Raw genomic sequence first — 19364 nt, 5'->3', positions numbered from 1 at the left:
GGCTTTGGCATAGTCAATAAAGCAGAAATAGATGTTTTTCTGGAACTCTCTTGCTTTTTCGATGATCCAGCAGATGTTGGCAATTTGATCTCTGTTCCTCTGCCTTTTCTAAAACCAGCTTGAACATCTGGATGTTCATGGTTCACGTATTGCTGAAGCCTGGCTTGGAGAATTTTAAGCATTACTTTGCTAGCGTGTGAGATGAGTGCAATTGTGTGGTAGTTTGAGTGTTCTTTGGCATTGCCTTTCTTTGGGATTAGAATGAAAACTGACCTTTTCCAGTCCTGTGGCCACTGCTCAGTTTTCCAAATTTGCTGGCATATTGAGTGCAGCAGTTTCACAGCATCATCTTACAGGGTTTGAAATAGCTCAACTGGAATTCCATCACCTCCACTAGCTTTGTTTGTAGTGATGCTTTCTAAGGCCCACTTGACTTCACATGCCAGGATGTCTGGCTCTAGACGAGTGATCACACCATCGTGATCATCTGGGTTGTGAAGATCTTTTTTGTATAGGTCTTCTGTGTATTCTTGCCACCTCTTCTTAATATCTTCTGCTTCTGTTAGGTCCATGCCATTTCTGTCCTTTATTGAGCCCATCTTTGCATAAAATGTTCCCTTGGTATCTCTAATTTTCTTGAAGAGATCTCTAGTCTTTCCCATTCTATTGTTTTCCTCTTTTTCTTTGCATTGATCGCTGAGGAAGGCTTTCTTATCTCTCCTGGCTATTCTTTGGATGCATTCAAATGGGTGTATCTTTCCTTTTCTCCTTTGCTTTTTGCTTCCCTTGTTTTCACAGCTATTTGTAAGGCATCCTCAGACAACCATTTTGCTTTTTTGCATTTCTTTTTCTTGGGGATGGTCTTGATTCCTGTCTCCTGTACAATGTCACGAACCTCCGTCCATAGTTCATCAGGCAAGTCTATCAGATCTAGTCCCTTACATCTATTTCTCACTTCCACTGTATAGTCCTAAGGGATTTGATTTATGTCATACCTGAATGGTCTAGTGGTTTTCTCCATTTTCTTCAATTTCAGTCTGAATTTGGCAATAAGGAGTTCATGATCTGAGCCACAGTCAGCTCCTGGTCTTGTTTTTGCGACTCTATAGAGCTTCTCCATCTTTGGCTGCAAAGAATATAATCAGTCTGATTTTGGTGTTGACCATCTAGTGATGTTCATGTGTAGAGTCTTCTCTTGTGTTGTTGGAAGAGGGTGTTTGCTATGACCAGTGCATTCTCTTGGCAGAACTCTGTTAGCCTTTGCCCTGCTTCATTCTGTACTCCAAGGCCAAATTTGCCTGTCACTCCACAGCTACTCAGGACTAAGCCAAAAACCTGGCATGTAGAAAAATACATTCTGAACATGCTACTGGCTCCAGGTTTCAATTGACTGGAGCTGAAGTACAGTTGAGCCTGGAAGGATCGTTGGGGTGCTGACCTTCTGCACAGTAAGAAATCCAACTATAACCCACAGTTGGCTCTGTGTATGCTTGGTTTCCCTTTTTACATCCGTGGGTTCAACGGACCATGGATCATATAGTACTGTACTATTTAGTATTGGAAAAAATCTGCACATAAGTGGACCCACACAATTCAAACCTGTGTTGTTCAGGATCAACTGTAGATGTTTAAAGTTTCATTAGTGATTTTTTTAAGTTGAGCAAAATCTATAAACCACCCCTCAAATTGCCTGATCTTTTATAAGAATGAAATATTCATGTATTAAAATGACAAATATGATATACTAAGAAAGTTGTTTATATTAATGGAATATAACAGGAACTCATTTAGAACTCTCTGCATAAGGAATTCAGTATTATGCCAAGTTTGCATAGTGCAAATATCTGTCCTGCATCCCCTGTACCTTTTTAGCCCAGTTTTAGCCATTTTATTACGAGAAGCCAGAAGAATCTTTCAAGGTTTCAGGTCTGTTTAATATTGCCAGAAGCAAGTAACAGCAGAAGTTTGGGGCCTTAGCAGTCAAACTGATAGAGCTTAAGCTACACTGATTTTGGAACAAGTTAGTGAAGAGCATATAATTCTGCCAAGATCACTATCAGAGCTGTAAGATGCACTCATAAAATTTTTGAAGTACTTCAAAATATTTTTAGTAAAAAAAATAGCACTTTATGGGACTTCCCTGGCAGTCTAGTGGTTGAGACTCTGTGCTGTTAATGTAAGGGGTGCAGGTTCTATCTCTCCTTGGGGAACTAAGACCCTACATGCTGTATTGCATTGCCAAAAGTTGGGGGGGGGGGAAAAAAAGGTCCCAGAGAATCTGGGAGTTTTAAGTAAAAAAACAGTACTATAAATGAAAAAAAAAAAGTTCTATTCAAATTTCTTTATTAATAGTAGACTATTCACACATATTGCTTGCACAGTATAGACACAAAAAATATAAAAATAAACCAGTAGATAAATTTAAGGGCAAATGCAAAGTTTCACAGTAGGTCATTAAAGACTTTGTATACTTTTTTTATATATTGTAGGTTATTATAAACTAAATATATTAAGCAAAAAAAAAAAAAAAAAAGGTGCAAACCAGCAAGTATCATATGCCACCATTTGTGTTTTCAAAAGGAGAAATATAGACAAATACCCTTAGATGTGCATAGAATACCTCTGGAAGAATGCTTAAAATGCTGTTAATGGCTGCCTAAAGGACTGGATCGGGGAATGGTAAGGAAACTCACTTTTCACTGAATATCCTTTGGTACAATTAAAAAATTTTTGAATCCTATTCATGTACAAATTTGTTTAAATATTGATTAGTAATTATGGTTAAGACTAACCCCCCTTATACATGGATTTAATATAAAATTACTTCATTATATGACACAAAGAAATGATTTTTAAAATGCTGGGCATTTTGGGAAATATTTTCGTAAAAGGGGTTTACAGGATAAGAAATGAGTGAGAAATGCTGATGCAGTATATTACAGTGACAGAGAATTTAACTTCCAAGTATGAAACATTTCAGGGAGTATGTAAAGACTATCTGCTGACTCCAGTGGTCAAGGTTAGCCTTTTTTTCTTTCCTAAGAAAAAAGGGTTGTGTATTTAGGAGGCTTAAAACTATCACTTTAAGAAAAAACTGAAATGTCTTACAGTGAGTTTTAGGTGGGCCTACTTGATAGAGAAATAAAATTAACTTAAAGCCAGCCATTAATAAGCTATTCATCTGCATGTTATTCAAGAAAAGAAAAAAATACATTGATATACAAGAATAATTAAATTTTTCTGTTGCCTTGGAAAAAAACAACTAAAACATAATTTCAGGATCGTGTTTCTCTAGCCTGACTTCTCACTCATGTTGTGAATGTGATGGCACAAACATTAACTGTCTCGAGGAGCATGATCTGTTGTTGTTCATGTGCTTTTTGGGATGGGCGAACACCCTAAACAGTTGTTAGGTTTTTCCCACTTTCCCAACTGAATAGCATCATGCTCCTTCCTCCATCAGCATGTAGCCTAAATCCAAAAGGAGAAAGCTGAAAATCACTTACTTTCCCCCAGTCCTGTACCTTTTATTAAGCCATTTCAGAAACAGTAAAAGATGATCTGCCTACTCCATTATACTCTTCAGTTCTGACACGCGGAATAGCAAATAAAGCAGATTTACTTTATGCCACTGTCTATAATTTTCACACTCTGGAACAAGCACATTTGCAAATACAGTGATAAAAGGCCCTCAAAAAATTAGGAGCATCATCTCTGGTATAAAAGAATTCAAAAACATCCAGTTCCAAAGAGTCCCTGAGCACACTGTTCCTTCCAGCAAGAAGTCTCCAGAGAGGTAATGAATGAAAGGCACATTTTCTCCAATTTGAGGACCGCTGCATAGAACTAGGATGGTATACCAGCCAGGCTAATCACGGTTCTGGGTGATGACATTACCCCTCCCCACTTAAAATCTTGTACACTGAAGAGTCTAATGTTGGATGTAAACGCAACACTTTAGAGGAGTGGCAGCTGGGGTAATAATCTTCCACGGAAGGTTTCAAGAGTACAGGAGTGCTTTATAACTCCTCTTCTTCCTTTTCCAGGAAATCAGTCAGTATTCCATTGTCAACAGGAATTAATAAATATTCCACTCCATCAGTTCCCTAAAAGATGTGAGAATACCTGAATGTTAGTCATTCGTAAGAAATGTATTTGAAATGTTAAACAAAAAATGGACTTGATTTCCTTAATACTTTACATGAATAGAGAAGTATAAATAACAAGGGCAGCCAGGGGACACACAGGGATATATAGCTATTAAATACACTGAGTTTATAGTTAAACCACTTTATAGTGGAAAAGAAGACTAAAGAATGAGAAGGTGGGTATTTCCTGCTCTTTCTAAAATGCTACACTACTGATACCTCTGTTCTTTTATTCCCCTTTCAACTGGATCCTTCCCACTGGCTACAGGTTCAGGTATCTCCAATTTTAAAACAATCCTCACTAGACTCCTCATTTCTCTGCAACCATCATAAAACCATGGCACCTTTCCAGAAGAGTTGTCTATAAATGGTGGTTTCCATTTCCTCACTTTTCACTCAACCCAAGCCATCCTACCTACTGCCATCATTATCATGTCACACCAAAAGAGCTTTTGGTTAGGCCACCAAGGAATTCCATTTTCCTAAATTCATTACGTATCTTCAGTCTCTGCCTTTTGGGCCTCTCGGCAGCACCTGACACTGCTGACCTAAAAGCATGCTTCTCCTCTTGGCTTCCATGACGTCTTGGCTCTCTGGCTATTCCACCCCTGCAGGCTTATCTTCTACTTGGCCATTAAATATCACAGTACTAGGCTTAGTTCCTGGCCCTCTAATCTCACTATATGTTCTCTCTCTAGACTGTCTCACCAAAGCCTGGTTTCCATTATAATCTAAATATGTAGGAATCATAACCTTTTATCTCTGGCCCAGATCTTTTCTCTGGTATCTTGTCCCAGGAATCCAAATGCCCAGCTGACACCTCCACTTGAAAATGTCAGGAGAAACTCAACAGGAGTAAGTCCAAGTATACTAAGACCATGAACTCATGCTCTGTCTCCCCCAAATGTTGCTCTTTCAGCTTCTCATCCAGTGATCCCACCATCTCTCTGGTTATGGAGGAAAAACACAGGCCAGAAACCAGGAATCACTCTCAACACTCTCTTTTCCTTTGGTTCCCATATCCAGTCTGTCATCAGTTCTTGTCCATTTTGAGTCCCAACCACTTTTCTCTTTTTAACCTAGTCCAGATTACCACCATCTCACCCAGGCTACCAACACCCTCCTAGCTGGTCTGTGTGCACTGAGCTTTGGCAGCGGCCACCTTACACTGCCCCACCCCACTCCCCACACCACTGTCAGAACAGTTTTCTCAGTGACTTCTCATTATTTCAGAATGAAACAGGATTGTGTCACACTGGCTGCTGTCCTGTTCCAGAGACTCTTTACAGGCTGCTCCTGCCTAGAATGCTCTTCCTTCCCCTGATGACTGTAAATCTCCTAGTCTTCCTTTAGGTCTCAGCTCAGTGCTCTCTTCTGATACACATAATTAGGTCAAATCCACCTACTCTAATATGTTCTTTCAGAACCATGTCCCTCCTGATCATAGGACTTAACCACAATTTAAACTTTACGTGTATGTGATTATTTGACAAATGCCCATCTTCTCCATTATGACTTTAAGCTTTATCAGACAAGAAATTAGGTTTTTGCTTAACTTCTGTATCCTAATGCTTTGTGCAATATACACAGTTAGTGTTCAATACACATAGACAGGATTAATGAATAGAGGAGAAGGGAACATGATTATCTGACTCATTTCTATGGCCTGTTTGTTACTCTGAACTAGAACTGTTTGTTACTCTGAACATAAGTCTTCTGCTCCATGCTAAAGTGGAGTACTTCTACCTTCTTTCTACAGAACTCAAATGGCACACCGCCTAAATGGATCCTTGTGACCCACCAAGGCAACCTCAGTTTCATAATAGGCATACTTGTCCTTAAGTAAACAAGAGACCTATTCCTGGCATACAATGTTATAGAGCAAAGTCTCACCTTCTTTGTTCTTATAAGCTTGTGGTCCCTAAATTCAATTAACTGGGCTCGAAGTGTCAGATCACTATTGACAAGGAATGCCTCCCGACACTGCTGGTAAAAGTCTTGAAAACAAAGTCCTGGAGAGTTCAAAAGAAGATGTGAACATAAGTCAGTATTTAAGACATGACCCCATGTATGCGTACCCATGCTGAAAAACACAGGAAAAAAGTGCTATCACCCGAGTATGTCAAAGCAGTCAGTAAATGCTGAGTAAATACCTCTCGAAGAAGCAGAACTAGAGAATATTTAGGTGTTATATACTGTGGCTTACATTTTTTTAATGAGAACTGATTGGTTGAAAGCAGTCAACTGTGGCCAAGTATAATATAATCTCATGGGCAGTTGTAAACAGTTGTAAACAGTGTTAAAAGAGGGAACCAGTAAGTCAAGTGAGAACTGAATGATTTTTAAATATTTTTTCAAAGTCTTTATTGAATTTGTTACGATATTGTTTCTACTTTATGTTTTGGTTTTTTGGCCACAAGGCATGTGGGATCTTGGCTCCCCAATGAGGGATCGAGCCTGAAACTCCCACATTGGGAGGTGACATGTTAACCACTGGACCACCAGGGCAGTCCCCTGAATGATTATTAAAATGTGTGTTTAACAGATTATTTTCACGCAAATGAAAGAAAATCTAAGTTGCCCAGTATATGAAATATATGTAGTTGGTAGACATACATCCATAGCAGAGGAAATTTAAGAAGTAAACTGGATTTGCTTTTCAATTTGTATTGACAAATAATACAAATAGCCTGCTCAGCAGTGTATCTGTAGGGTTGCTTGAAAATTTTCGATATGGAAGACACAGTGATCACGGAGCAAACCATTTATTCACTGCTGTGAAACACTGTAATGCTATTATTAGATTCCAGGAAAAAGAATTTATGGGATGAAACAAAGGTCACACAATTTAATATCATAAATATTGGATACCAGTGTAAGAAGGGTTATCCTGGTTATCCAGCTGATACTTTATTAGTAACCGGAAAATTCCCCTAAGGAAAAAAACAAAAACAAATTGAAATCCAGAACGTTAACATCCACAGATAACAGTTAATAGTCAAGTACACAAAGACTGTGAAACACTTAGCCTGTTTATATTACCTTCCTTTCCTTACTTACACATGTATATTCTTCAACAGTAAATGCTACAGTACGACATAGTCCCTAGTTAATTGACTCTGCAGATGCAGTGGGATATGGAGTGCTGACTATGAAAAGTTAAGACACAGATTAACCCCCATGTTGTTCAAGGGTCAAACTTTTTTTTAGACTAGAGATTAGTTTATTATAGAAAACCTGGAATATATAATAAAAACTAAAGAAAAAACTAAAGAGAAAAATATTAATTCTATAACCCTAAAATTACAGCCACTAACATTTGATGTGGAGATCATATTTGCATATGCTGCTTTCTCAAGTCTCTGTGGAATGAAGCACTGTGAAAACATAAATTCAAGCATTTATATATGGTATACACCATTTTAAACCTCACTTTTTCACTTATTTATTTTCCCATGTCTTAAAATTCTTCCTAAACAGTTTTTAATGCCAGCTTATACCACAAACTTACCATTTTCCTACTGGTTTTGGATGTTCACATTACTTCCAATTTAATAAAAAATAACACCACATTAAATAAAATCATAATAAATATTCTTTCATGTTTTTGGAACTGTTTCTGTAGGCGAGTGTCCCAGGTAGAACTACTAGTTGGAAGCAGTATTATACAAAACTAACCTTCCCAAAAGTCCCTGGATATGGCAAAAATTTTAAACCTTTGCATTTTCATTTTTATTACAGTCTAGAAGATAATTTCTATAAGTACATTTTGGGTCATCTCAATGACCACTTTATAACTTGGTACACAGCTGAATTTGGTGAAGATTTTTTGATCAATCACATTCATACCAAGTAAAGACTAAATGTGTATTGGAGTGTACAGGATGAACCAAAGAAGCACCGGAGGCTAGCATATAGACATTTAGGTATGCCAAACTAAAAATAATTGCTTTAGAGCAGTCAGTATCATGTTGAGAATATTTGCATTGCTGGATTCCCAAGTTTATATGTAGTAACTTGCAACAGTCCATTAGGAGTTAGCATAATAGTAAAATTGAACGAACATTTTTTCTATTCCCAATTCCATCAAAAATTTTGATTAGATACCCATTTAACATATGTGCTAAGCTGCTTTAGTCATGTCTGACTGCGACTCCATGGGCTGTAGCCTGCCAGGCTCCTCTGTCCATGGGATTCTCCAGGGAAGAATACTGGAGTGGGCTGCCATTTCCTTCTCCAGGGAGTCTTCCTGATCCAGAGATTGAACCCACGTCACCTGCACTGGCAGGTGGGTTCTTTACCACTGAGCCATCTGGGAGGTCATTTAATACATATTTCATTGTTAATGCAATGATAATCTTTAAGTGTACAGAAATAGCTTTAAGGAATAATAAAATTCATTAAAATTAGCATTTGATGGTTGACATCACAAGGGAGTCTTGTGATGATAAAGCTGCATATCTTGACAAAGTTACACATGTGAGAAAATGGCACAGAGCTAACACATAGGTACAAATCAGTGCACGAATCAGAAGTGAAACCTGGATGAGCGCTGTGATTGTGCCGGCGTCAGTCTCCTGGTTTTAACACGGCTCTGTGGTGTGAGCTACTGGCAGGGGGTGGATGGGAAAGGGATGCTCTGGACCTGCCTGTACGTTTCTCTGTGGCCTCCCTGTGAGGCTACTAAAAAGCCTTTTTCAACAGCTTAATTACATAATTTATTTTTTGCTGGCTTATGCTACATACAACTTTTCTTAGCCTTTATTAACTAGCTGTTATTAATTCAGATATGCATCTTGGTTAGGCTGCTGAAGGGTTTCACTGGAGACACTATATACAAAGATTTTCAAGGTTTAACAGTATGAGCTTTGGAACCACATAGATAGGAATCAAAATCTCTGTGCCCTTTACCATCTACCTTAGAGTGCTTATGAGGATCAAAAAAGCTATTTTGTGTAAAGGGCCCTGTGTCTGAGTCATAATGTTCAATATGTAATTAAAAATAACTATCACATGTAAGTAAAATCCATCAAAATTCTGCTGTTTCCTCAACGATGACCACTGAGATGTTCTTACTCAGAAACATAAAAATCTCTTAAAAATGCTGGTACCCCTGCTTTATTATTGGGCAATTTGAGACTACTATTGCGTAGTCTACCTAATGCATAACTCAGTACTAGCAACTATTATTATCATTGGTAATATTTCTCTTAATCCTGCAAACTTAGTAAGGACTTTAAGTACTGCCATTCAAACCTAACAAGGCATATCTTAAAATGTGTAAAGTTTTTTTTAAAAAGAAACAACAGTTTTCATCCTTACCTTGCATTAGGGGTAAGGCTTCGTAAGACATGAATTAGGGAGCTGAGTGGCAATGATCCAGACTGTTTAACCAGAAGAGAATTCTCATAGGAGGTTTCTTCAGTGTAATGACTATATGTAGTAGTTTCATACCAGAGCCAGTTATAAAGACTCTGCTTTGCATGATCCCACACTAGAGTACATGATCAAAAAAAATAAGAATGACTAATTATTTTCATATTTTCCTGTTACTAGATTCCACTCTAGGAAAGAACAAGAAAGCATTAAATAAAAACTGAATCCTGAAAATTTTCATTTTTGCTATTTCCCCATCCAAATCAGTACCTCACAATCTAATTTCATTGTCAATCACCATTTGAATCTTTATGTGTATATTAAATTCAGGTTAAAATATATTAACACTACCAAGGCATTCTTTTAAAAAGTTTAATAATTTAGCATTTTGTTTTATGGGATTATCACAAAGTCTCTGAACTAAAGGCATAAAATAAATATTGCAGTCTCACAAAGAAAAATTAGAAAGAAACCAAAGTAATAGTTGGGTCTCCTCTTCTTCAAGAAACTTTACCATAAAACACACCCTTTACTATCTGAATTTTTATTTCCAAGAATTATGTTCTAAATCAGATTGAGGACACCTATATTTTTGTCAACTGTGTTTTTAAAACATGGAACAAAGGAAATGTATATGTAAAAACAATACAAATGCCATGACTTACAACATTAAGAAAAGTAATTTTCAAAGACTGTTATCTCAAGAAGAAAAAACACTAACATTCAACTTACTGAGAGGAGCATTGAGGTGATCAATAGATGCTATAAGGTATATATTACGTAAAGATGATAACTGTCCAATAATTTGCTGGCTTTTGTCTCCTCTCAACATTTGGCTATCCAAGTTGTGAATAAGAAGAAAGAGTTCAAAAGAAGAATCTAAAAGGAAAGAGAATTCAATTATTATTTTCAATGAGTAGTTGTAAAGTCCCCACCACACGCAAGGCTTATGTATTGAAGAACATATCAAGGTAATACAGGACAAAACAGCTATTCTCAGGGGTATGCAATTTATTTGAGAAGATATGTCAGTCACTCATAAAACAGGCAAGACACTATTATACTCTTAAAAAATGAAATTCATTGAAAATCAGTAGACTCTGAAGCAGTTAAAGACAACTGGAATGGTTAACACTTGAATCAGTCCATGAAGTAACCAGTTTTAATAAGGCATAGGAAATAAGGCAAGATACATATTAGATTTGCAGGTGAATCTGTGCATGTTGAACTGCAAGGTGGGATGGATCCCCATTCCTAAAAGAGAGTTCACACTAAGCATTAAGAGAGAATATAGAAAACCTCGGTTATCACAAAAGCCAAGAGACAAAAACAACAAGAGAAGGGGGGAGGCCTAGGATATTCCTCAAAGCACAAAGGAGGTCAGAGAAGTAAAATATAAAAGTCAGTGAAGGTAAAACTTGGATAACATGCATGTTACATAACTAAAATATTTATGATTTACAAAGTTATAAATATATTTAATAGAAATTATAGATAATATACATTTATTATAATATAGATTATATAATACAGACTATATACTACATATACATACTGAAAATGACTCAGGCACCTATTTTAATGAGCATACAAATAATATCAAAATCATCTATTAAATCATTAAGCATAACCAATTACTCCATTTAATTGTTAGTCGCTCAGTCATGTCTGACTCTTTGCCACCTCATGGACTGTAGTCTGCCAGGCTCTCTGTCCATGGAATTCTCCAGGCAAGAATACTGGAGTGGGTTATCATTTCCTTCTGCAGGGGGTCTTCCCGATCCAGGGATCAAACCCAGGTCTAGTTATTGCAGGCGTATTCTTTACCATCTGAGCCACCAGGGAAGCCCCCAATTAATTGTTAAGCAATGACTAAATGACAATTGTTAGGCCCTAAATAATTTTATTTTTATTTTTCTGAAATGTTCATATAACCAAAACACACATACCAAAAAAACAAATTTTCCCCCCTATTTCTCTGATTTTAGTATACGAGATTATTCAAATGCATTGATATTTCCTCAGGATAAAGAAATAATACTTTATAAACATATTAAACAATATAAAACTATTAGACACAGATGTCCCAATTGGCTGGAAGCACTTTACACTAGCCAAACAAAACTGGAAAATTATTCTGAAGTAAAAGGTTTTGGAGAAAAAAAAAGGCTTTGGCTATATAAGTTCAAGGTAGCAGGAGCAATTCTTTCCTGTTAGTTAAGTGAGGTTCACAGAAAAGGAAAGGAGAAATTATTTTAAAGAAATCTTAATCAGCAATGAGAGAAATATCATTATTAAAACTGTCCACATTTTTGTGTACATTAGTACACAAACAAGTAGAAGTTAGCTTCACCCTATAACTACAGAACATCTTCTTCACATTACCTTCTTTAAATTTATTTGTTATCCACTCTAGCTGATCCAGCACACTGCGGAAAGTACCCACATGATCAAGGACTTCTTCTGTTATAGAATTCAGGATCTATGTCATAAAAGTGCAAGAGATACATCAGTTATAACTTATTCTGTCATGTAGGATAAACACAACTAGCAAGTCAAGCCTTTCTTTTAAAAAATAAATTAAAAATAAATTTGGATTTCCCACCAAGTTTGAAAAATCACTTCAAGAGTCCTACTTTTTAAGGTAAGTAGATTAAGTAGATCTAATTTATTTTTTTGCATAAGTTATTGCTAAAAGGAAATGGGGAAGCAAAGGTGTAAATAATAAAAGCAGGGCAGTGAAAATACAAAACAAACCCAACAATATGAGAAATATTATAAAACTATAGATTTATCAAATGAAAGAGGGTCCAAACATTTAGGACATTTTTAAAAAGGAGTATTACACTGGTTAATATCCAGAGCCCAAAAGGCTTAAATTCATTTTCAAATGATGAAGAGAAATGAGCACCTGGTGTAAAAATGATCAAAGAACGATAAACTATTACTTAAATCTTTACTATTTTTAGAGTATCAAAGTGACAAAAAAGCATAATAAAATTGAATTTTTCCATAATCCTATCCTTCAGAGAAGTCTTGTAGATAGTCAACAGAGTAAACAAAGCTAACATTTCCCTAAGATTTAATACATGCTCAGTTACCAAACAGGAAATTCAAGGAGGGGGAGTCAAAGCTAGGACCCTCTGAGTCCAAACACGTGATCTTAAACACTTAGCAATCATACTAGTGTAAAAACTAAAAACAAAAAACGAATGCTCCAGAATATGAAATAGCATCCTCTTTAACATGGTGGTATGGACTGGCAGGGGATATGATGTTACCCTTTTTTAAACATTTTTAAAACTTACTGATTTCACACTGATTCCAGGAAAGAAGCCATTGATGACAATATGTATGCAATCCTGTAGCATGGTGGTTCGAAATCTTTCTAGTAAATCTCTCTTAGAACCCAAACCATAAAGCACAATGTTGAACCCCAGGCTGTAAGAAAAACAGCACGCATGAAATTAAAATTCATTACTTATTGCCAATTTTATAATCAACCAGTTTCCTTAATTTAAGCTTATCAAGAATACAGGAAGAACTGGCGTGGCTAAATAATGATTAATATAGTGTTTCCCAACATACATAAAGAAAGAGCACAGTTTTGTTATCTGTACATCAAGCTTGCAGTTCCAACTTTCAGTAGCTTTCTCTTTAGCTCCTATTGTGGTTCAGTTGCCAAATCATGTCTGACTCTCTTGCGACCCCATGGACTGCAGCAGGCCAGGCTTCCCTGTCCTTCACTATCTCCTAGAGTTTGCTCAAACTCATGTCCATTGAGTCGGTGGTGCATCCAACCATCTCATTCTCTGTCACTCCCTTCTCCTCCTGCCCTCAATCTTTCCCAGCATCAGGGTCTTTTCCAATGAGGCTATTCTTTGCATCAGGCGGCCAAAGTATCAGAGCTTCCTATAACCTTTCAAGTAACAGGAGGAAAGAGAGAACTAGGCACTAGGTACAAGAAACTAAAATTTTAACAGGCTGAAGTAGAGTTTTGATTGAGAGATTAAACTGGAAAAGTAAGCAGGGGCCAGGTCACAAAAGGTCTTGTTAAACCAACTAAGACACTAATTGGATTTTATTCTAAGGAATATGATCATTTAAAGTCAGTAGTCAGGTGTTAAGTGAAAGGTTTTAAGTAGGAAAGTAACATGATCTTTTTTGAAAGATTACACTGGCTGAGTTGGGGAATGGATAGGAAGGAGGGTAAAACTGAAGACTATGGACTTGAATTAGGTGTCATGGAGAAAAACATAAGGTGTCAAGAGCTTTATGGATCAAATTGGTTGGATTTGGAGAATGATTAGACATGGAAGATAAGTGAAAAGGACTATTAAGAATAACTCAGTTTTTTGGCAACTATATGATGAAGTGATATTCACTACCCTATGTAGTTGGGGCAAGTGGAAATGATGGGTTTAAGATAAGTTAAATTTTATGTATGATGAATTAGTTATAGAACTTCTACATGGACACTTTCAATATAATTCAAGTCTGCTGCTGAAGTGAATTCTCGCTGGGCTAGAGATACAGTTATGGGAGTTATTCACATACAAAGAACAACTGAAGTCAAGAGAGTGGATGAGACAACCCAGAACATCAAGCATGAAGTGTCAAGCTAAAGTTCAACTCCATGATTGTTTATGGAGGTCAATCAGAAACAGTATTTATGAGATGCTCTGCAGCAATGCAGGATAGCCTAGAAATAGAAGAAAAGAAGAGAGAAATCCCCAAAGGCAGAGATTAGCAAGGTAAAAGCAGCAGGAAAAACAAAGCAAAGGAATTCAGTGAACTAGTGATTCCACTGGGGTAGCTGACTATGAGGTCTAGGCTGGGAAGCAAAGCAAATCAAGTTATCAAAGTTGACATATGGGAAGAAAAGAATTGGTGGGCTGTGGGGTAGGATTAGAGTGAAGATCTGCTATATAAATTTATAATGAACAGATCCATAGATAGTTACTCAGAGAAGGTGAGGTCCTAACAGGGAAGAAAATAATTTTCTTACTAGCATAACCCTTTGATTTATTATTGGCAAAAGAAAACCTGGATCAACTGGGGAAAACTGTGGCAATTTCCATGTTCTTACTGCATTCACATTTTAGCATACGTTTTAAGCACTTCCTTATACTTAGTTTCTTTTAAATACAAATATAAAAATAATTATAGAAAAAATTTCTATATTTTAATTTTTATCATTCTAGGTATTTTAATGAAAGTTTAAAATTTTACCTTAAGTATTTGAGAAATTATAAAATTGGAAAAATATTCTAAGAAACAATTTAAAAATGGTAAAATAATATTTATAGAACAGATCTCATGAAATTTGAAGGTCTATAGTACATGTAAATAAAATGGGATTAAAAGAAAAATATATATTCTTTCATTTTAGGAACTTGGCTGTGAAAAACTGAAGTAAAATCTGATATATTTATCAATCTTGACAAATTACATTTTCAAATATTTTTATAAGTAATAATTTATAATTCTAAGAAAGGCTATTTAGTTTATAAAAGCTTTCAAATTTGATTAACTTTTTCTGAGAAGAGTCATATAATAACATTTCTACATTTGGGTCATAAAACTGGGAAAACACCTATTTTTTCAAATTTTTACACGTAAGTAAAAATGCATATCAAGGTCATTGCAAAAAGAAATTAAAATGTCTAACTGCTTTGATTTTAGCATAGACCTATGTACATATATTATTATGTAAATATATTTATTTTACAGAGGTTTGCAATGATAATAGTACTTACTGTAACTGCAACATCCATTTATGAAATAACTGTTCATGCTGTTGATTTAGTTGTTTAAGTTCAGCAGAAAAGGAAGGAGAAACCTTGCTCAATAAGTTATGCAAAGTTCGCTTTAAAAAAAAGAAAGAGGGCAGGAAGAAGATCATTCTCAAGTTACATACATCAAATCAATTCATAGTAAAAAATATTCCCCCCAAAAAAAAAAAAATATTCCCTTACAGGTCAAGGTTAGAAGAGGCTATTAGTGGAAATATTACTTTAATCAGGTTTGGTAATGAGTGCATCTACTGAATATACATAGTATTTCAATATTTGTTTTTGTAAAATGTGTTATATACTCTTACATACAAACATGTACAACAGTAATGAATTTGCTAAGTTTTGTCTAGAACCATTTACATGAGAATGAACTCCAAATGTAAGGTTTTAATTTCTAAAAAAAACTGTTACCATCATGAGATGATTAAATCTGCCTCCCAGTTTTGACAACAAATCCAGACACTCTGGTGACTAAACACAGCTCACTTCTTGAAATGAAAACACTAGCAAAAAGCTGTATATTCCTTTTTAACCTTGGCACTACTGTGTTTTCATCATTTTATCCTTTGAGTAAAATATTTTTTTTAATACTGAAGACTAGTGCACTCTAGCCTACAGTTTGTATTCTTTGCCAACAGTTTTTATTTATTCATATACTTAAGGAGAAACAGGACAAATTCTAAGTGAAACTGTTAAGTAGGTAGCTTTAAAGCTTCTCTCTCCATCCTTGCAGAATGGCATTACCAGCCCCAGCCCTTGCTGCTCCCCCCTCCGTACCCTGTGCTGTGTGACTCTGCAATCCCTCCCACTAAACAAGTGAGTCTAGTCCCTGCGCTTTGACTTTTTGTTTTCAGCCACGTGATTTACTGTGGCTACCGAATGAGGCAGAAGTGACAGAGACAGTTTTGAGCCCAGGCTTTAGGAGGTCTTCTGTTTTTTCACTTCGTCTCTGACATTGTCATGAAAAGAACATGCCTCTGGTAGCCTCCCAAGGAGGTCCAACAAGGAAGACAGGTATGTGGAGCAAATCCTAGACCAGCCAACTCCCAGCTAACTGAAGACACGAGAAATCAATGCTTCTTGACATGGGCTACTAAGACTGCATCCACCAGCTATGTCCGCAATTAATGAAAGACCTTCCTTTCTTTATCAGTAACAGGTGTTTCTTTCCTTCTCTGAGAGATCTTTGTCTCTAGGTCCTGTGAAAGCCTACTTTGACCCTAGATCCACTTCCCCCCACCCCCATGCTGCTTATATAAAAGCAGATGCACTAACAAGATGTTAGTGCCATCTCTTCCTTGGAACAATGTGGTTTCTTGACACATGTTTTCAGCTAGTCTCTGATCTGAGCTGCAAAACCAATGAGCCAGGTAGAAAGAAATGAAACACCCAAAAAAACTAACCACACAGCACCGTGTCATCCAGGTCACAGTGATTTACCCAATAATCTCCTCTCTTTCCTATAGCTTGAGAACTCTGTCAAAAGTCCCTCAGAAAATTGCACTGAACTCTACTTTCAGAAAATAATAAAATCTTGATTCTCTGAGTCAATAACAATCTCTTATTGACTTAAATTATCAAGCCCACTTTCTAATCAAACATTTTCTTATTCAGATGGTTCTGTGTCTTGCCTTAGTGAGGTATGAATAAAGCCCCGAGTATACCTGTATGGTATTTTTTATATGACATGCTGGAATCATAGTATATAGTAACCCTGTTACCTTACTGTACTGGACAGGCTTTCCATAATATCAGAAAGCAGAATACCCACTGCGTTTTGCAAGGTTTTTAACTCAGAATCAGGTCAGTCAGTGTTTTATGACCAACGTGAGGTTCAGTGAATATATGGGTTAAATTAACAATAGAGATTAATGGTACATGGATTTCAAAGAAACGATGACCCCGCGCAGGGAGCTATACTCAGTATGCTGTGATAAACCATATTGAAAAGAATGTGAAAATATATATACATGTGTAACTGAATCACTTTGTTGCACAGTAGAAATACAACATTGTAAGTCAAGCATATATATGTCAATAAAATAAAGAAACTATGACCCTGATGATTACTGTAGGTCCTGAAGAAATGATAAATAAGGGAAAAACATAATTATAGTACTCTTCAGATTTTGCTGCTTATGTAGTATATTTTTCAGCTCACAATAAGAAAAATTTAGAAGTAGCATTCATTGCAACATACCTGATCCAGTTTAGCCCTCTTTAGTTTCTGCAGTGTCCTATCAGAGGTTAAAACTTTAGAACTGCTGTGGGCTTCAAAATATTCTTCTACTAAGTGACTCTGAAAGTGGACAAAGCAAAGTCAGCTCTTAGTTTCAGATATTTGTTTTATATCAAAACTAGATAGTAACAGCAGTGTAAAACAAGATCAATGAAATTCTTTATTTGGCAGTCAGTATTTTCTTTTTGAAGCAACAACGCCTTGATTAACGACCAAGCAAAATTAATTCCAGTGATAAAACTGAGTAACTCTTACTCATAATAGTTGATCATAAAAGTTGAAGAAAGTGACTAGTTTGAAGTAGTCTGTCCAAAAATGATTCCTAAATTCCAACATATTATTCCCATTCAGACTTACAGAAAAAAAAGGTTTTATATATCAGGACCTTTGTTTTGCCTCACACAGTCCTAGCAAATTCTTTAATTAGTATGGGTGAAGGACTGTGAAAATGAGACAGATATCAACACCAACGTTAAAAAAAAAATGACTTGCTTACTATTCCAGTAAGATGACTGACCATGTGTTCTGTTGATTTGGGGCATGACTGGCCTCCATGAAAGGAAGGAAGGAATGGAAAGGCATCAAGCAGGAGGCTCTGCCCTGAGTCTTTACAGAGAATGAGAGGACAATTAGCCTTTTCTCAGGCCATGTGCAGTGTTCTCCAAACAACTCAACCTGGATCCAGAGTCACAGCATTTATTATATACGTAGGCTAACCTGAATACATCAACAGCGTTACAAAATAAAACTACATAAAAAGGTACATACTGAGAAGTCTTGCCTTCCAATTATCCAACTAATATTTATTGAAAAGCTCTTTTTCAGTCAACTGAATTGCCACCTTTAGCATATGCTACGGTATTGATATATGGATATGGAGAGAGAGGCCAGGATACAAAGTTCAGAAATATATATGTGGGAATTTATGTGAAAGGCTGAGAAAATGTAGAAAAGTGAAGAAAAAAAATTGTGCTGACCCTCCCATTTGGATCTTTTAGGTAGCTCATCTTTGAGATATTACTAATTTTTCTTTCAGGTTAAAGTTCTCTCTTCACTTACTGTTTTCTCTCTCTTCATCTTCTTAGAAGGGGTTTCTCTGCAAACAGGAGCTGAGACTACTCTATTCTGAGCTTGAATCTTTTGGTTCAATACGTCTTCATTAGTGTCCTCTTCATGTTCCTGTGTGACTCCTTCATCATCCTCTGAGTTGGAAGCTGAATATTCACTTTCACTGTCAGAATGAGACTGTGGAACTGTGGGGGAAGAAGTAATTGGGAAAATTGGACAGCTTGACAAGAGAGACACTGTAGGGTATTAGGAAGAGTGTGGGCATTGATGTAAGAGATTGTGACTTCTGGTTTTGTCATTACATGATGATAATCTCACCAGAGCTAGTTTTGTAATTTTTCTGAGCACCAGTTTCCTCATTTATCAAATGAGGCTATCAATGCCTAATTTAATAAAACACTGTTTTTAATAAAACATTGTGAAGTTTACACTGAAATGCATATAAAGCAACTAACAATGCCTAACACATAGGAACTGAGGCAGAAATTGTCGATCATACCTACTATGTTCTTTCCTTCTTCCTTACTAATAGAATTGATTATAAAATGTGGTAATGTGCTAAGGAATAAATAATCACAGTAAATTTAACTGTCTTTTCCTTTGCCCAGTACATGCTCTCTCAGCCTCCTTTGCTACCAGAGTTGGCTATGTAAACATTTAACTGATGAAACTTGAAGGAAAATTTGCTGGGAGCTTTTGGGAAAGAGTCTCCTCAGTTGTGGAAGGAAAGCCCCT

General features: G+C 36.3%; 1 protein-coding gene across 4 annotated transcripts in view; it reads right to left on the bottom strand.

Moving 5' to 3' along the window:
• Window positions 1–2326: 2326 nt before the first annotated feature.
• Window positions 2327–19364, bottom strand: part of ORC2 (origin recognition complex subunit 2) — a 36242-nt gene continuing 19204 nt past the window's right edge. For all 4 annotated transcript variants that reach the window (XM_043910420.1, XM_043910418.1, XM_043910422.1 and 1 more), the window contains 10 exons: window positions 18621–18814; window positions 17523–17621; window positions 15284–15393; window positions 12833–12965; window positions 11910–12006; window positions 10257–10403; window positions 9471–9642; window positions 7020–7081; window positions 6042–6160; window positions 2327–4106 (listed from right to left, as the gene is read on the bottom strand). In XM_043910420.1, the coding sequence (XP_043766355.1) occupies window positions 4020–4106; window positions 6042–6160; window positions 7020–7081; window positions 9471–9642; window positions 10257–10403; window positions 11910–12006; window positions 12833–12965; window positions 15284–15393; window positions 17523–17621; window positions 18621–18814 (1220 nt within the window). In that variant the 3' untranslated portion in view covers window positions 2327–4019. The remainder of the gene's footprint in view (window positions 4107–6041; window positions 6161–7019; window positions 7082–9470; window positions 9643–10256; window positions 10404–11909; window positions 12007–12832; window positions 12966–15283; window positions 15394–17522; window positions 17622–18620; window positions 18815–19364) is intronic.

This window comes from Cervus elaphus, chromosome 8 (assembly GCF_910594005.1).
Source record: "Cervus elaphus chromosome 8, mCerEla1.1, whole genome shotgun sequence".
NCBI lineage: Eukaryota > Metazoa > Chordata > Mammalia > Artiodactyla > Cervidae > Cervus > Cervus elaphus.
Note: the sequence above shows the minus strand (reverse complement) of the source record. Positions and strands in the feature narration are given on the sequence as shown.